The sequence below is a fragment of the Oncorhynchus tshawytscha genome, linkage group LG15 (assembly GCF_018296145.1).
Source record: "Oncorhynchus tshawytscha isolate Ot180627B linkage group LG15, Otsh_v2.0, whole genome shotgun sequence".
NCBI lineage: Eukaryota > Metazoa > Chordata > Actinopteri > Salmoniformes > Salmonidae > Oncorhynchus > Oncorhynchus tshawytscha.
Genome location: NC_056443.1, coordinates 18,092,450 through 18,110,664, shown reverse-complemented (window position 1 = coordinate 18,110,664; position 18,215 = coordinate 18,092,450). Strand labels below are relative to the sequence as shown.

The window sequence follows — 18,215 nt, the reverse complement described above, 5'->3', positions numbered from 1 at the left end:
TACGGTCAGATGCCGAGTAGTTGCCATACCAGGCGGTGATGCAACCGGTCAGGAGGCTCTCGATGGTGCAACGTTTTGAGGATCTAAGACCCATGCCAAATCCTTTCAGTCTCCTGAGGGGGAAAAGGTGTTGACGTGCCAACTTCACGACAGTCTGGTATGTCTGGACCATGATAGTTCGTTGGTGATGTGGACACCAAGGAACTTGAAACCCTCGACCCGCTCCACTACAGCCCCGTTGATGTTAATGGGGGTCTGTTCAGCCCGCTTTTTCCTGTAGTCCACGGTCTACTCCTTTGTCTTGCTCACATTGAGGGAGGGGTTGTTGTCCTGGCACCACACGGCCAGGTCTCTGACCACCTCCCTATAGGCTGTCTCATGCTTCCCCTCCTTGCTTCTATAAAAAGCTGAGCGATGGGGCTGGAGGATTGTAACTACTCTCAAGAGCTATGGATCGAAGAACTGACCATCCATGATATTAAAACCATATTTTGGGGCTATAAAGTGTTTGTTCACATTTATTTGTTTACAAACATTGGAGTAAAACAAGCTTATATTTTTGGTTTCTGATGGAGTACAACAGTTGAATTAAGCTCTTAAGGCATTGATAAATTATTTTCTTCAAGAATCAATGCTACATATCTCTCATTTATAAGTCCACAAATGAATGTAGCAACTGCAGATTGCCCCTTTAAGCTTGCTGCAACATTAAAGGGAATAACTTTACTATTGACGGACAACAATATTTTCTCCGTAACTGTGTTAATTGTGTGACTTTGAAGTGGCAGCCTGAGACATGGACTTTTGCTTCTTCTTTCAACTTTTGCTCAAGCTGACACATAATTGTGACCTGCCAACTGTTTTCAAACCAAATTTTGGTCCAATCTTCGAGGGCCTGACAGAGTGTATCTATATATATATATATATATATTTATATATGAGACTCACGGCAGAAGTCTGGCTTTCTCCAGGGGTGAACCGTGGCCCCTGCACCCAGGCAGGCGTCAGTGTAGGCCTGGAGCTGGTCACACAGCATCTGCTGTTGGCCCACGAAGCGACACATGTCATACACGCAGCTCTGGAAGAACGGAGTGGGGTCCACCAACGCAATGCACTCTCTGATGGGGGAGAGGAGGAGGGTGAGAGAGAGAGGGGGGTTGAATTTAATGTGTGAGGAAGGGGGGGGTTAAGAATTAGAGAAAGAAAGAAAGAAAGAAAGATGGGAGGGTGAAAGGAAGAAAGAGAGAGAGAGAGAAGTAAATACAAACACACAAATCCATAAATCACTTTGTTTGTTTTGAACACATGGAGGGAGTTAAGTGTTATGACCTGAATCATGTCAGGGCATGTGAACTATAGTAAGCTTGTATGTATTTGACAATCTTAGATATTCTTAGCAGTGTGGAATGTAAAGGAGTAAGATTGCCAGACCAACATGTGTTTACCATGCTATCTGGATTAAAGTCATGGATTATTGTAAACATATATTACAATAGACAAGAGATCCATGTTTGTAAGCACCAGGGGTCATAGCATGTGAGTTTGGAGGTATCCATGTACTTATGGATTAGTGTATGTTTTCACGTGTGTGCATGGTGTGTTAAACTATGTGTTTATGTCTAAATGATACATATGGTATGGATCACGCACAGCAGGGATATGTAGTTGGTCCTGCATATCAAGTATCCATGTGACTCTGTTGCTCACCTGAAAGGTCCTTTGGTATTGGTTAATATCCCACAGTTCTCTGGTTTGGACACTTCTGCCTCCAGTGATGGATCACAGACAGGGTCTGGGTTGGTGTCGGGTTTGCATCTATGGAAACACACAATTAGTAAACACTTTAAAATAGGAAATGTATTACCAATACAGTGCACAATACAGTTATTACTCCTAATAAGTGCATATAGGATAAAGGGCACACTCAGTTCCTAAACTACTTCCTAAAGCGTGTACCTACATTCTACTACACACATTACTGGGCAGAAATATTCCCGACTTCATTAGTCAGTATTCCCAAGAGAAAATTCCCACATAATTCCCACTCACGTGGCATCCTCATCGTCCTCAGTCTTCCAGCTGTTTCCAAAGTCCTTAGAGCTGGTGACCTGGGATCCATCTGGCTTGGTGAAGTCGTTGTTAGGGTTACCATCATAGTCGCCGCACAGACCACACATCCGTTCAGAGTAGGAGCTGACGGATAGACCAAGACACACGACATTTCACAAACATTTCGCTACACTCGCAATAATCTGCTAGCCATGTGCAAGTGACCAATAAAATGCGATTTGATTTGAACACAGTAGATTAGTTCAAAGGTCAAGATACAAAGATATACAACCAGTGGATTAATAGAGAGATCCTACTAAAAATATCAAAATACAGGACACAATAGATTTGACACCGATATAGACAACAACCAATAGATTATTACGACTACCAGATTATTACCAAAAGATCACAACAGATACCAAGATACCAAACCTCTGGATTACCACAAAGATATCAAGACACAAAACAATGGATTACTCAAGATCCTACTACAGAACTCATGGAGAGAGAATTACAAAAAAAAAACGTTTTAGTTGATTTTAGTTGATACAGTGGATTGATACTGAGTTGAAACTTCTCTAAAGGTTGAAAGATGTGGAATGTTTGGAACAGAAATGGTTCTAAATGATGTATAAATGTTGATCAATTATCTGCATGAATATTGATAAAGTACAACAAAGGCATTGCCCGTACGTACGTAGACACCTAATTTAAGAATAGGGTGTAATTTGAGCCTTAAGAGGGGAAAGGAAGTTGCTAGAGATCTACTTCCTGTGTCCGTAGTACACACCTGGGCACTGAGATCTGGGCGTAGTGGTTTCCGTCCCAGCGCACCTTGAGGCCGAACGGTGTCTGCAGGGTGATGTACTGGCCCGCTAGCGATAGAGAGATTAGTGGAGAGGGGTAGTGAGGGAGGGACACGCGCTTTCCGCTCACCTGTGGAGGCAGAAAGAGAGATTCATTCTAGGAAAGTCTCCGCTGATCCGGAGAAAAATAGACAAAAAAAGGAGGAAAAAGCAGTCCGAGAGAAGACGAGGGCGCAATTGATGGACAGATTTGAAGGATTGCTGGTAAAATAGACGATGAATGAGATAAAAGATTAAAAAAGAGACAAAGACAGAGAGAAAGAGAAAGACGGATAAAATGTGTATTGAAAAGGGAAAGAAAGGCTTTGGGTGTATCGCCGTTGTGCAATTTCACTAATTGATTAAGGGAGACATGGAGTTTGAAAGACAGAGATAATTGAGTGACACCACCACATCTGCGATGTGGAATGTGAATTATTTAAAAAAAGTGTTTATGGGAAAGTGTTTTTACATGTTAATAACTGTGTTAGTGTCACAGGTCTATGTTCATTACTGTTTAATAGCAAGTCTATTTCTTCCTTCGGACAAGTTTGCTTCTGCTTTGCTTTTGCTCTTTGGGGCCTGGGCCTCGTTACTTCAAAAGCACTGTGACACCGTCTGATGTAAAACGGGCGTTTATAAATTTGACTGATTGATTGATGGATCAACAAGTACCAGAGCCCTCCTGCTCTTCATCAGTGTGACGGTGATTCCATCGACAGTCACGTAAAGCTTCTTCAGGTACGACACTCCAGCCAGACCACGCTCCTCGTTCTTACCCTCCACGGAGAACTGTGGACCTGAGAACACAGCAGAACATAGTTAGAACCCAGAGTTCGAAACCCCGGAACCTAGAACCCAGAGTTAGAACTACAGAATCTGGAACCCAACGTTAGAACTATGTAATCTAGAACTGATATGACAGAGCTAGAACTACAAACCTAGAACCCAGAGTTAGAATTATAGAATCTAGAACCCAGTGTTAGAACTACATCATCTAGAACTGATAAGACAGAGCTAGAACTACAGAACATCATCCTCATGTAATTACCAGTGTTGTTCTTGCAGGCCCTAGCCAGGGTGTAGGTGCAGGTTCCCATGAAGCTGTAGAACTTATCATCAAATGTGTTGTAGTGGGGGTCCCCAGAGATCACACAGTCCTGAGAACCTGGGGTAAATGGAGCCGAGGGAGATATCATGAGATACAGTGCCTTGCGAAAGTATTCGGCCCCCTTGAACTTTGCGACCTTTTGCCACATTTCAGGCTTCAAACATAAAGATATAAAACTGTATTTTTTTGTGAAGAATCAACAACAAGTGGGACACAATCATGAAGTGGAACGACATTTATTGGATATTTCAAACTTTTTTAACAAATCAAAAACTGAAAAATTGGGCGTGCAAAATTATTCAGCCCCTTAAGTTAATACTTTGTAGCGCCACCTTTGCTGCGATTACAGCTGTAAGTCGCTTGGGGTATGTCTCTATCAGTTTTGCACATCGAGAGACTGACATTTTTTCCCATTCCTCCTTGCAAAACAGCTCGAGCTCAGTGAGGTTGGATGGAGAGCATTTGTGAACAGCAGTTTTCAGTTCTTTCCACAGATTCTCGATTGGATTCAGGTCTGGACTTTGACTTGGCCATTCTAACACCTGGATATGTTTATTTTTGAACCATTCCATTGTAGATTTTGCTTTATGTTTTGGATCATTGTCTTGTTGGAAGACAAATCTCCGTCCCAGTCTCAGGTCTTTTGCAGACTCCATCAGGTTTTCTTCCAGAATGGTCCTGTATTTGGCTGCATCCATCTTCCCATCAATTTTAACCATCTTCCCTGTCCCTGCTGAAGAAAAGCAAGCCCAAACCATGATGCTGCCACCACCATGTTTGACAGTGGGGATGGTGTGTTCAGGGTGATGCGCTGTGTTGCTTTTACGCCAAACATAACGTTTTGCATTGTTGCCAAAAAATTCAATTTTGGTTTCATCTGACCAGAGCACCTTCTTCCACATGTTTGGTGTGTCTCCCAGGTGGCTTGTGGCAAACTTTAAACAACACTTTTTATGGATATCTTTAAGAAATGGCTTTCTTCTTGCCACTCTTCCATAAAGGCCAGATTTGTGCAATATACGACTGATTGTTGACCTATGGACAGAGTCTCCCACCTCAGCTGTAGATCTCTGCAGTTCATCCAGAGTGATCATGGGCCTCTTGGCTGCATCTCTGATCAGTCTTCTCCTTGTATGAGCTGAAAGTTTAGAGGGACGGCCAGGTCTTGGTAGATTTGCAGTGGTCTGATACTCCTTCCATTTGAATATTATCGCTTGCACAGTGCTCCTTGGGATGTTTAAAGCTTGGGAAATCTTTTTGTATCCAAATCCGGCTTTAAACTTCTTCACAACAGTATCTCGGACCTGCCTGGTGTGTTCCTTGTTCTTCATGATGCTCTCTGCGCTTTTAACGGACCTCTGAGACTATCACAGTGCAGGTGCATTTATACGGAGACTTGATTACACACAGGTGGATTGTATTTATCATCATTAGTCATTTAGGTCAACATTGGATCATTCAGAGATCCTCACTGAACTTCTGGAGAGAGTTTGCTGCACTGAAAGTAAAGGGGCTGAATAATTTTGCACTCCCAATTTTTCAGTTTTTGATATGTTAAATTTTTTTGAAATATCCAATAAATGTCGTTCCACTTCATGATTGTGTCCCACTTGTTGTTGATTCTTCACAAAAAAATACAGTTTTATATCTTTATGTTTGAAGCCTGAAATGTGGCAAAAGTTCGCAAAGTTCAAGGGGGCCGAATACTTTCGCAAGGCACTGTATAAACGCCTGCTTCCAGACCTCTTTGTGTTGTCTTGCCAACTCATATGGTCGTAGCGTGGTCACCTACCCTGACTTCCAAGACGTCAGACATCAAGACACCCTTTTGAGTGTGTGTTTGTGTGCGTGTTCAGACCGTTTATGTAAAGGGACTTACCTGTAGGGTAGCAGTCCAGCTCTCCTCCCTGGACCTTACACTCATGCAGGGGAGGGCAGTCAGAGGGCTTGCAGGTGACGAAGGAGGCGTCACAGAAACACTTCAGCTTACAGTTCTCCATGTACCACTCATCACCAGGCTGGAGGGACGAGGAAGGGGGGGGGGGTTATGTTCTTCCCGAAGTGGGTTAGAATCTTAGCAAGTTTACTATGCTCTGGGAGTCCTGGGTTCGAGGCCTGCGAGGGCCGTTGCACTTTCACCGTCCAGTATAATATGTTTGATAAACCTCCAACTCAGACAATGGCATTGATAACATGACACACACACCCTCTTACCTCGTAGTACTCTCCGTTAGTGTGTTTGCAGCCGCAGGAGCTCTCTTTGACACACTTCCCGGCGCTGAGGATGTACCCAGGGTTGCACACACACCCCTCTGAACAGGGTCCGTCACACCCCGTGGGGGGCTTGGCGGCACAGGTGGGCTGGCATGGGGCGGCACATGGTATGTAGTGACTGTTGGGGGGGCATTTCAGAGCTGAGAGAAGGAGGGAGGAGACATTAGGAGGCTGGTCTTTAAAACATGACTGTCTCTACGGGAACGACTTTGTTGATTTTAAAGAACAGAACTGTCGGAGTGCATTGTTTGGTCTTTGATGTGTTAATAACAGTGTCTTCGGCGAGTGAACAAATCATTGTTATCATATTGATCATCTTAAAACATGAATATCCTCCTCTTCCTCCTCGTTATCATCGTGTAGGGTTGGGGTCCAATTCCATTTCAATTTCAGTCAATTCGGGAAGTTCACTCAAAATTCTCATTCCAAATCTCTTCAAATGCTTTTCAATGAGGAACAATATGGAATTGAAATGTGCTTAACTTTCTAAATTGACTGGAATTGAAATGGAATTGACTCCAGCCGTGATCTCTACTCACGGCAGAAGGTGCTGTTCCTCCACGGTCCAATGGTGACTCCTCGGTCCTGACACTCATTTACATACGACTCAATGGCTTCACACAGGATGGGCTTGGCACCGTCCAGCTCACACAGGTCAAACAGACAGTCCTTGAAGAAACTCTGAGACACACACAGAAACATACACACATGACAGACAAAGCTCGAGGACTTTAGTTAGAGTACTGCAGTCTTGCGTTGCCACACTGCCAGTTTCTTAGTTTCCCACATAGCTAGATATCCCGGGAATTACATACTGTATCTTTATCTAGAGGGCAGATTCATAATGATACAAGTAAGGTAATTACTCACATTGGGGTTGACCTTGGGGTGACAGACAGCAAAAGGTCCGTTCTTGTCCAGTAGCATCCCACAGTATCCTGAGCTCTCGTACCTGTCCTGCTCATCATCAGTACAGCCAGGTATGGTGATGTTGGGCTGCTTGTTACAACTGGAGGGCGAGACAGAGTGAATCAGCCGTGTGTGCTTGTGTGTGCGCATGCGTGTGTGCCTGTGTGCATGTGGGCATGTGCACAGGTGCATGTCTTTCTGTGTGTGAGTGCCTGCCTGCGTCCGCATGTCTAACTGGGGGCATGACTCACTTCGGATCGGTGAGCCAGCTGTGTCCAAAGTCATTGGGGTCGGGGGTCAGAGAACCATCAGGTTTCCTGAAGTCATCGTTGGGGTTTCCGTTGTAGTCTCCACACAGTCCACACAGCTTGTCCTTATAGCTGAATACAGAGGAGCAAACAAGTTAATGAGCTAATCGCTTTCTCAAGCATTTTAATCACAGCAGAATTATATCATAAACATATCACAACGTGAGAGGCTTATATTTGTTTTCTTTTAAAATGTTACTTTTATAGTTATTTTTTAGGGCATATCATATTGGGGTCCCCAAATCTGTAGGAGGGGAACCTATATGCATAAACCCCATATTTGGTCTCTGCAGGTGTGTGAAGCAGTTTTGACTCACTCCTTGATGACTTTGATATCCATGAAGTGGTTTCCGTCGTATCGTACCGTCACACCAAAGTCCGTGGCTACGGTGTAGTGTTTACCAGACATCAGCACAGACACTCCTGTAGCTGGAGTCAGAGGGATGTTCACGTTGGTACCGTTCAACTACACGGATGAGAGGAGGAAAACACAGAAATGGGTTAGTGATTGATGGGCATTCCTTTTTTTTGAAATTCTTATTTTTGGCTTCCTCTTTATGTGCTGTTCTGTGTCTATGTTTTTTATGTACTGAATGCTGCGTAGGAACGGTCCTCCGGTCACTAAGACTCATTGAATTGAAAGACAAACTTTTCTTTACTGTGTCTGTTACTTTATATTGAAGGCTAAAGGCAAGGGTAAAAAATGATATGTACTTTTCATACTGTGTCGTCACTTTATATTGGTGTTAATTAGTCTGCGCATATACAGGGCTTCGCATTTTATAAGTCATCTTTTCTATTGCTATAATATGTGTAAAAAAAAAAAGTTTTAAATGTCATCCATCCGTCCAATCATACCCCTCATATCTCCCACTCTCTTTCTCTGCCCCCTCCCCCATCCACATCTCTCAATCCATCTTTCTCTCACCTGCACGGTGCCTCCCTTGAGCACGGAGATCTTCACCCCGCGCACGTACACGTGCACAGCCTTCAGGTAGGAGATGGTTGGTAGGTTATAGCGGTTCTCGTTGTCGGCGTGCACCTCGTAGTGAGGCACTGAGGTGTCGTTACATGGTTCGGACATCAGGTAGCTGCAGTTCCCCATGAAGTTGTACTTCTTCTTGTCGAAGGTGGTGTAGTGAGGGTCACCGGACGCTATACAGGTAGAAGTGCCTGGAGGGAACAATTCATGAATCAAGTAATCAAGTAATCAATCAATCGATTAATCAGATAGCTGGGAATCAATAGCAGTCAATATAAATGTGTGTCTAATGTGTCTAGACTGTGTGGTGAATATTAAGCAGGTGGATAAGATTGGTAATATCATACTACTGATTGATAGAGGTGCCTGTGGGGGCCTAGTGATATAAAGTTGTAAGCGGAATTAGTAATTGGCTGGTGGACAGTTCGGTTGTGTTTACACAGGCAGCCCAACATTTCTATGCAAACTTTCTAAATGTCGAACCCCCCCCAAAAAAATCACTGGACAAATTAATGGAAACATAGCTAGTGTTCAAATGTCTTCCTTGATGCGTCGGGCTAGAGTTGTCAGCCGGTGATGCCTGACATAACGGTAATAGGGTTTGTACTGAGCCATAAATGCACATAATAAATGCTCTTTTGTTGCATAGCTAGGAATCAAACAAGGCACAATACCCAAGGGTTTCCCAACGATTCTTCCTCCTTATCACTATTATCGATTCTAAGAACATGTCAAGGTCTCTACACGTTGTGGCAACTCAACTCAACCGCACCTTTGGGATAACATGCCCCGTTGCGGCACTCCTCCGCGGGAGAGCAGGCGTTGTCCACACAGTCCAGAGTGTAGTTGCCGGCGCAACGACACAGCTTGGAGCAGCCGTCACCAAAGACAATCTCTCCTGGCTACAACAACAGGGACGGGGAGAGAGGTGGATTATTAACCTGTTGTTTGACAATAAGCATGGTTTATTTGTGAATGGTTTCGTGTGTTTTCCTTGCATCGTTGGTGCTTTTTAATGTATATTTGTGACGTGCTGACTTGAGCAACATCAATTTCCATGTCAGTGGACATTCTGCAAATAAAAGTATCGTGGTGTTTCAGATATCGCATGGCATATCGCATTGTATACTGTATCGTAAATAGTGTCGTATATCACAGGGTTTCCCAACTTGAACGTCATGGACCACATACTAACTATTACAGATTGTCTCATACTATTGGGGCGGCAGCGTAGCCTAGTGGTTAGAGCGTTGGACTATTAACCAAAAAGGTTGGAAGATCAAATCCCCAAGGTACAAATCTGTCATTCTGCCCCCTGAACATGGCAGTTAACCCACTGTTCCTAGGCCATCATTGAAAATAAGAATTTGTCCTTAACTGACTTGCCTAGTAAAGGTTAAAAAAAATACCTCATCATTGTTGTTATCCCCATCCAGACAATAATATCATATTTATATACCATTGCATTGTGTTAAATCATATCGAACATTTTTAACCACAGACAAAAAAAAATCCCAGATGGTCTCGTACCTCATAGTAGTCACCTCCCTCCAGACAACCACACGTTTCGATGGGGACGCAGCGACTGCCTCTGAACACGAAGCCTGGTTTACAGAAACACGCGCTGATACAGGAGCCAGTGCAGTTAGTAGAGGGTTCCTTACAGCTGGGGATGCAGGCTGGGCCACACTCTATGTACTCAGCATTGGGAGGGCACTTCACTATGGGGGGAGAAGAGGGAGGGGACGATTTGGGGGGGAGGGCAAAAGAGAGAGGGAGAGGAAAGGGGGATGGTGGCAAAGGAGATAGGGAGAGGATGGGGAAAAGGATGGTCAATGGAGAGGATGAATAAGTGAGAGAGTGGGGAAGGGTGGAAGAGAGGGATGGGGAGAGGAAGAAGAGGGAGAGTGTTGTGGGATGGAAGGGAGACAAGTGGTTAACAGTAGGACTGTATAAATTGTTTTGTGCGAATACAGAAAGTGGTGTTTGATTCTGATTGTGAGAATGAAATCATCTGATTGGCTGTTAATCTCACCTGGTGGTTTGGTGGTTGTAGGTTTTGGTGTTGATGGCCCAGGAGTAGTTGGTCCTGGAGTTGAAGGTTTTGGTGTTGATGGTCCAGGAGTTGAAGGTTTTGGTGTTGATGGTCCAGGAGTTGAAGGTTTTGGTGTTGATGGCCCAGGTGTCGTTGGTCCTGGAGTTGAAGGTTTTGGTGTTGATGGTCCAGGAGTTGAAGGTTTTGGTGTTGATGGCCCAGGAGTAGTTGGTCCTGGAGTTGAAGGTTTTGGCGTAGTTGGCCCAGGAGTTGAGGGTTTAGGTGTAGTTGGTCCAGGAGTTGAGGGTTTTGGGGTTGATGGCCCAGGAGTTGAGGGCTTAGGTGTAGTTGGTCCAGGAGTTGAAGGTTTTGGTGTTGATGGTCCAGGAGTTGAAGGTTTTGGTGTTGATGGCCCAGGAATAGTTGGTCCTGGAGTTGAAGGTTTTGGCGTAGTTGGCCCAGGAGTTGAGGGTTTTGGTGTTGATGGCCCAGGAGTTGAGGGTTTAGGTGTAGTTGGTCCAGGAGTTGAGGGTTTTGGTGTTGATGGCCCAAGAGTAGTTGGTCCAGGAGTTGAGGGTTTAGGTGTAGTTGGTCCAGGAGTTGAGGGTTTTGGTGTAGTTGGGCTGGGAGTTGGTGGAGCTGAAATAACCAAGCAAAACATATGATATACAAAACAATCATTTCAGAAGAACAAATAAACTCGAGGCTGGCAGTTTTCAAAGGTCATAAGACATCAATAGATTTTATACTGTATTATCTCAGATCATATATTATTCCTTACCTGTGCAGGCTGTGATGCATACTGCGTCTATAGCGATGTCTGTCTTAGGGGTCTCACCGAAAACACCAACAATCACAAACTGGGACACAAACACAAGGGACATATTTATCACAACCGTAACCATAGGCTGTGACCGAAACACTCTTCATCAAACGAACGTTCAAAGAAAAGGAAAAAAGTTAAGGTTCTTTCAATTAGCTCTTTACTCTTCACAAAATACAACCACATTTGTGCTTCTAGGAGGAAGGGTTGAAAACCAGATTCAAGATCAACATGCCTTTGAAAGCAAAGTCTTTTTGGTCTCTCCCCCCAGTTCTAAAGCTATTTTGGACCCCAGGAAGACTAGCGGTCTTCAAGCTGCCATTTTATGGGGATCCAAATAAAGAATATTAGGTTAGGTTTCTATTAGGTTTACCTGCATGTCACCTGAGCCAAGGTAGCGTATGTCTGCAGGCTTCCAGCTCTGGCCCTGGTTCCCTGTCAATGAGAAGATGGGGGCTCCAAGGTTTCCTCCTGGGGGGGAGGTGGGGGGGGTGAAGAGGTGGTCAGAGTTTATGGAGAAAGGTAGAGAGAGAGAGCTAGAGACTGAAACATGTAGTGGAGATCGACAGATTTGTCACCTAGTCAGCTCGGGGATTCAGTTTGGTTTCGGTTACTGGTCCAACAATCTTGACTGCTAGGCTACTTGCCACCTGACTTTGGTCTTCCAACATGGCACCTGGTGTGGTTGCTAGGTGATTTGTGACAACTGCAAGCCTTCTATTATCTTGCCCTCAGTAGGCTTGTTGGGTCTTACCTGCAGTCACAGCGTGCACTTGGAGCTTCATTGCGGTGGCAGTTCCCCACATGTAGTAATGGAAGGTGAGGTCCAGACAGCCAGAGGAGCCGCTGGAGGTGATGGGACTCCACAGCTCTGCTTTCTCTCCAGGGACAGCATATACTGAGTCCATAAGCAGATAGTGGCCGACTATGGAGAAAGAAGACCAGGACAGACATTAGACACAGAAATCTAATAGTGATGACATGATTTGACAAGCATTTTCACACTGTCATATCGACCCAAACAGTACTGGGATGGCTCGTATATTTTCTTTTCGTATGGTCTTTTCCAGTACCATTCCAGCAACTATGGTGGATGTGTAACCAGGCCAGTCCAGTAGCCTACAGCTCGTCTCTGCTCTCCTCGGCTAAGTAGTGTGAAAATGATACAATACTGATACTCACAGCCTGGTTTGGAGAAATCATCGTCAGGACCAGTCCCAGGGGTCTCAGTCCCTCCACTGAATTGTTCCCAGCCGAAGAGTTTAGGATTTGTAGGTGATTTGGCATCCCACCCACACAGCTCATCAAAGGTGTCGAAGTCGCAACCAGTGAGACAGGCTGTGGAAATACATGGGATTGATCAAAACAGACGTCTAGACAAACAGAGAGAGAGAGAGAGAGGGGTATAAAGGGGGTATAAAGGGGGGTATAAAGGTGAAGAGAGCGAGGGAAAGAGAGAAAGAACGGAGATACATAGTAAAGAGGTATGTACCGGGACAAGCTCCCTCACTAATGACAATATTATCCAGCGCTGAGTCACACGAATCGCTGAGCCCTCGCTGTGCCTCAAACACGATCTGTAAACCGAGAGTTAATATGTTAATGTAGAGTTAATATGGAGAATTGTGACCTGATTAATCTGAACACACACACACCAGTGTTTTAGCAACAACTTTAGGTGAAACTTGTTGAAAGCGGACACATATAAACATTAGTGTCTCGGCAACTACTTTCCCTAAACCTTATATAAAAAAAAGGTTTGTTGTTGCAGTTTTTGAACTATGCTCTTGGTCCATAAGATCAATCAAGCCCAGATAAAGTATTTAAAATGATTTAAAATAGTATTTGAACCCAGGTCTGAACCAGCGACACACACACACACACACACACACACACACACACACACACACACACACACACACACACACACACTCTCTCACATTTAGGCTCTGTCCTGCTGGTTTGGCCACAGTAACGGAAGCTCCAAGCCAGGAGGGGCTCTGGATCCCTGTCTTCTCCCAGACGTTGTCCTCTGAGCTGGGCCGCTTGGCCAGCACGCGCAGGTGGTTCTGGTTGTCGGAGCCGTACATGTAATAGCGGAACTGGACACAGATCTGGGCTGAGGGCGAGGTGAGAGCTGGGCTGAGGAGACGAGCCTTCTGCCCATTGGCCACGTTGTCACACTCATGGTAGATGTAGAAACCATCTAAAAGAGAAAGAACCCAGATACATAGTAAAGAGGTACGTACCGGGACAAGCTCCCTCACTAATAACGATATTATCCAGAGAGAGGGAAAAGAGAGAACGAGAGAGACAGAGAAAGAGAGAGAGAGAAAAACAGAGAAACAGAAAGAGAGAGAGAAACAGAGAAACAGAAAGAGAGAGAGAGAAAAACAGAGAAACAGAAAGAGAGAGAGAGAGAGAAACAGAGAAACTTAGAAAGAAACGGTGATGGAGAATAGGGGGTTGGAGACGAAGGAGAAGCATTGAACTAAACTGTGGCAGCGTCTGAAAAGGCACCCTATTCCTTATATAGTCTACTATTTTGGACCAGAGCCAAGGGGTGCCATTTTGGACAAAGCCTTCTGTGTCTTCTCAGGACACACACACACGTCTCGATAGTGACAACAAAGACAACCGAAACTGACTGGCATCCAGGCTACCATGACTCGTAGCATGACTCGTGGAACGTGGCATTCTCTTGTATCTTGGTTGGGCAATATGAGATATAACTACAGGTAGGTAAATCTCAAAGGAGCTCCTTTTTTCCCCATTACGTGGATAGAAGAGGGAACCAATCATTGAATGGTCTAATGTTTCAGGTGGGCGTTTTAAGGACAAACACTACTCACTGCCGTCAGGGTAGTCCCCAGGGGGTCCTGTTCCAGGTGTAGGGGTGGCGCCTTTATGTCTTGTCCAATCACTGTTATCCGCGCCGTCCTGCTGGAACTGACAGAACGGCGTACTTTCCTGGTTAAAGTCACAGGAGGTCAGGATGGCTGTGACAGAGAGAGACGGGAGGAGAGATGACGAGAGAGGGGCGGGAAAGAGGGAGAGTTAGCGAGGGTCTGAAAAATCTTCTCTCTATAGAAAACAAATCTCTCTGACATCACCGAACATTTAAATAACAGCAAATACTTGATCTCAACTGGCATCACTGAATGCCAGTTACTGTGAAGAATTTGTGCCAGTTTATATTACCAATAAGGCAAATATTATGGATCAGTTGGTTGATCAAAGCAAATCGTCATGGCTAAATAGCATTATACCATATTGGCCGTCGCATGTTGTCCTCACTGCTACAAAGTCAAGGTGACATTGCGCAACAAGTTGGCAACAGAACACTGACTACCGTATCAACAGTAATGCATTTGGAATCTGCGTTATGAAAACATTATGGAACACTCAGGCCCTAAACGCATCACTATATGGCACCCTCCTGCGCTGTCTTATAGGAAGGGTATCTGTGTGTGTGCTTGTGTGTGCACGCATGTTTAGTGATGTGATAAGCATGTTGCATTGTATAGGGGAGGGGATGTATAGGTATACGAAGATAAGAGTAAAAGGAGGAAAGTCCATCACGTTCCCAACGACACCAAATGGCACCCTTTCCCCTATGTAGTGCACTACTTTTGACAAGAGTCCATGGTCCACTTTTATAGGGAATAGGGTGCCATTTGGGACTGGATCACGTGGCTGGATAGTACTGACTGAGCCTCTTGTCTTGAATTCTATCATCTACCCTAGAATAGACCCACAGCGGCGGGGTGTACATCTTTGTTCTAGCCCGACACTAAATCACTGGACTCAACTAATCATTTAATAATCAAGCTCTTTATTGGTTGAATCGGGTGGGTCCCTGCTACTACTGTCACCTCATTAGTTAGGCAGAATGTGAGCAAGTTTCAAACAAATCTGTACTTTTTATATGACAAACTTACCAGCATCTCTCACTGTTCTTTCATAGCTGTGTAAAAGAAACACAAAACTAAATGAAAACAGGAAATGAAAATGAATAGGTGAATAGCAGTGTTGGGGAAGGTAGTCTGAAAATGTAGTTTACCAAGCTACCAATTAATTCACACTGGAATTACATTTATCATAGTGATTCAGGAGTAACATTAAAACAGAATAATATGCTGCGCCCACATTAGACAACAATCCTGAAAACACAAACTCAACGTGCTGAACTAACTAAATGAAATCAATGAGAGAATAGTCACTAAAATAGCAGTGCAGATGGCGTTCTGAGTTACAGTTCATATAAGGAAAATCAGTCAATTGAAATAAATTGACTTGGCCCTAATCTATGGATTTCACACGACTGGGCACACTACAGACAGAAGTTGGCTGATCGGCTGTAACGACTTCAGATGCTTGTGGGGGTCGGAGAGCAAACGCCATCTTGTACACGAGAGTCTCATCTTTCCATAGAGGGGTCAGAATAGTCTGTAGGCCAAACCGTTCCGGATGCTACAGACGAGTTAGTGAGAAGACCGATCTTCGGGATGTCTCATGGTCTGACAAACACCGCTGTAGCTCTGCCACCTTTCACTGTAGATGCGAGAGTGCGACATCGGCGGATGCATCAATGGAAAAAACACATTTCTAGCTTAAACTGACTGATTTTGATAGGGATTTTTGTATTATGGTAATTAGATTCGCAGGGCCGCGGAAATCGACTCGAACCCCATACCATTTCATTACTTTACAAATAATGTTTTGGGACACCTGGGACCATCACATGACAAAAACCTTCAGAGAACCATGACACAACATTCCAAGGATGCCCTAAAAGCATCCTAGGGGACATCCCCAGGACAAACCGGGAACTAGACAAAACCTCCATGGGACCATGACACAGCGTCCAAAGAACTTCCTAAAAACATCCTAGGGGACATCCCCGGGCCGGGGAACTAGACTAAACCTCCAGGGGCAAACGTCATCCTAAGGGGGCTATAAAAATGTCCCCTAAAGAACATTCCATTGGGACCATCACGCAACATCCTGAGGACTAGTAAAATGAAAGTCCTGAGAACGTCCTAAACCGGTTATAACATGGTCCTCAGTGACGTCCTGGGAACGTACATTCACTTGGGACCATCACGTGACGTTCTTAGAACATTCTCAGAGGCTTAGAGGGTTAAAAATAAGTCGTGTGTAGTTCCAGTAGTTAGCTGCACCACTAGATGGCAAAAAAGTAATCCACTGCTGAAAGCACTACCAAGAGTTGAATTTAGTTCAATTACCACCAAGCTACCACTAAATGCAATTCAATTACTAGCTGAACTAAATGTAGTTCACTACTCCACAACACTGGTGAATAGTGAGTTTCAGATGACATTTTTTACATTTACATTTTGGTCATTTAGCAGACACTTTTATCCAGAGCGATTTACAGTCAGCGCATTAGTGCAATCTAATCCACAGTCAGATGAATCATGAATAGAAAAGGTACAGAACATGATCTATCCTTATTCGATGTCAAGAATAAGAAATCATCGTATAAAATACACCCGCAGAGGTTATCTTCTATACTGTACAAGTAGAGTATAATTATTTAAAAGCATCAATGCATTAACGCATCAGAAAACAAGTGGCTGTTTTAAAATCATTCAGAATAACTTGAGAGGAAACTAGCCATTCACAGAACCTCGTGAGACACTAGCGACCAATTATTCAACCATCCAATGTCGCCGCTGTTTAAACCAGTTCCACCAGAACAGACTACAATACATGGGGCGGCAGGGTAGCCTAGTGGTTAGAGCGTTGGACTAGTAACCGGAAGGTTGCAAGTTCAAACCCCCGAGCTGAACAGGCAGTTAAACCACTGTACCTAGGCCATCATTGAAAATAGGAATTTGTTCTTAACTGACTTGCCTAGTTAAATAAAGGTAAAATAAATAAAAACTTGTCAAGTACAGTTATAACCAGCCATGTATTTAGAGAGCTGGGCTAACTTCTGTATATTGTTCTAAATCTAGACATTCAGTTACAAAGCGTTATTGAAATACACTGAGCGTACAACACATTAAGACAACCTTCCTAATGTCGAGTTACTGTTTTGTACACTGTGTATTTCCTATGTAATGTTTTAATGGGACCCTAACATGGCTGTCATAGAACGCTGTACTGTCATGTAAATGCATCATAAAACCTCAACAGCCAAACTCTCCAAATACTTGGCTCTGGGTATACACTATATGTCCCTCAATGATGTCTTCACAATAAGCATCAAGTTCTACCAATCATCCAACTAAATTAAAATCCTTCAAAAACCTTGCTGGGAAAAAATACTTATCAGTAAAAAATTGACAAGGTATAATAATGACAAAATCAATTTAACATTGAACCACTTCCTTCAAATGATGCAATTAGACATCCACCACCATAGCACTTGTTTATGGATCAATATTAAAATCTCAGCCGATCTGTCACTCACCCTTCTTCTGTGCTAGCCACTGTGCGGTACCCACATATCAACAGCAGTACACCGATGATCTTTAATTTACCCATGGCTAACATCAGAGTTAGCAGGCTGACCATTCAGTTAGCAGGGAGTGAGGCCGATCTGACGGATCGGGGGACTTTTATACATCTACATGGAGTAGTTCAAAAAAAAAAAAAGAGGGGAGGAGGGAGGTGAAGAGAGGGAGAGAAGCAGGAGGTGAAGAAGGGAGTGTATTGGAAATTCTATGACTCTGTAACCTGTGTACAGGTGGGAGGAAAGTAAAGAGAGAAGGAGTTAAAGACAGGAGGGAGGGTAAGGGAGTGGGGTGTATTAGAAATCACGAGCCTATGTCTCATGCTGTTTATTATCTTGCTTTGCACATTACAAAACCACTGTCCCAATGAGTGAATTAGTTACAATGAGTG

At 44.1% G+C, this 18,215-nt stretch overlaps 1 protein-coding gene across 1 annotated transcript in view; it reads right to left on the bottom strand.

Moving 5' to 3' along the window:
* zanl (zonadhesin, like) overlaps window positions 1-17,917 on the bottom strand; it is a 35,870-nt gene extending 17,953 nt beyond the window's left edge. The window contains exons 1-25 of the mRNA XM_024373350.2: window positions 17,782-17,917; window positions 15,281-15,306; window positions 14,192-14,338; window positions 13,280-13,545; window positions 12,832-12,916; window positions 12,522-12,677; window positions 12,094-12,264; window positions 11,713-11,810; window positions 11,298-11,376; window positions 10,517-11,155; window positions 10,012-10,202; window positions 9,254-9,383; window positions 8,428-8,672; window positions 7,817-7,965; window positions 7,443-7,571; window positions 7,153-7,291; window positions 6,822-6,963; window positions 6,223-6,422; window positions 5,888-6,026; window positions 3,949-4,065; window positions 3,573-3,697; window positions 2,843-2,988; window positions 2,050-2,193; window positions 1,708-1,815; window positions 949-1,118 (exon numbers count right to left, since the gene is read on the bottom strand). Coding sequence (XP_024229118.2) covers window positions 949-1,118; window positions 1,708-1,815; window positions 2,050-2,193; window positions 2,843-2,988; window positions 3,573-3,697; window positions 3,949-4,065; window positions 5,888-6,026; window positions 6,223-6,422; window positions 6,822-6,963; window positions 7,153-7,291; window positions 7,443-7,571; window positions 7,817-7,965; window positions 8,428-8,672; window positions 9,254-9,383; window positions 10,012-10,202; window positions 10,517-11,155; window positions 11,298-11,376; window positions 11,713-11,810; window positions 12,094-12,264; window positions 12,522-12,677; window positions 12,832-12,916; window positions 13,280-13,545; window positions 14,192-14,338; window positions 15,281-15,306; window positions 17,782-17,885 — 4,045 coding nt within the window. The 5' untranslated portion in view covers window positions 17,886-17,917. The remainder of the gene's footprint in view (window positions 1-948; window positions 1,119-1,707; window positions 1,816-2,049; window positions 2,194-2,842; window positions 2,989-3,572; window positions 3,698-3,948; window positions 4,066-5,887; window positions 6,027-6,222; window positions 6,423-6,821; window positions 6,964-7,152; window positions 7,292-7,442; window positions 7,572-7,816; window positions 7,966-8,427; window positions 8,673-9,253; window positions 9,384-10,011; window positions 10,203-10,516; window positions 11,156-11,297; window positions 11,377-11,712; window positions 11,811-12,093; window positions 12,265-12,521; window positions 12,678-12,831; window positions 12,917-13,279; window positions 13,546-14,191; window positions 14,339-15,280; window positions 15,307-17,781) is intronic.
* Window positions 17,918-18,215: the final 298 nt, after the last annotated feature.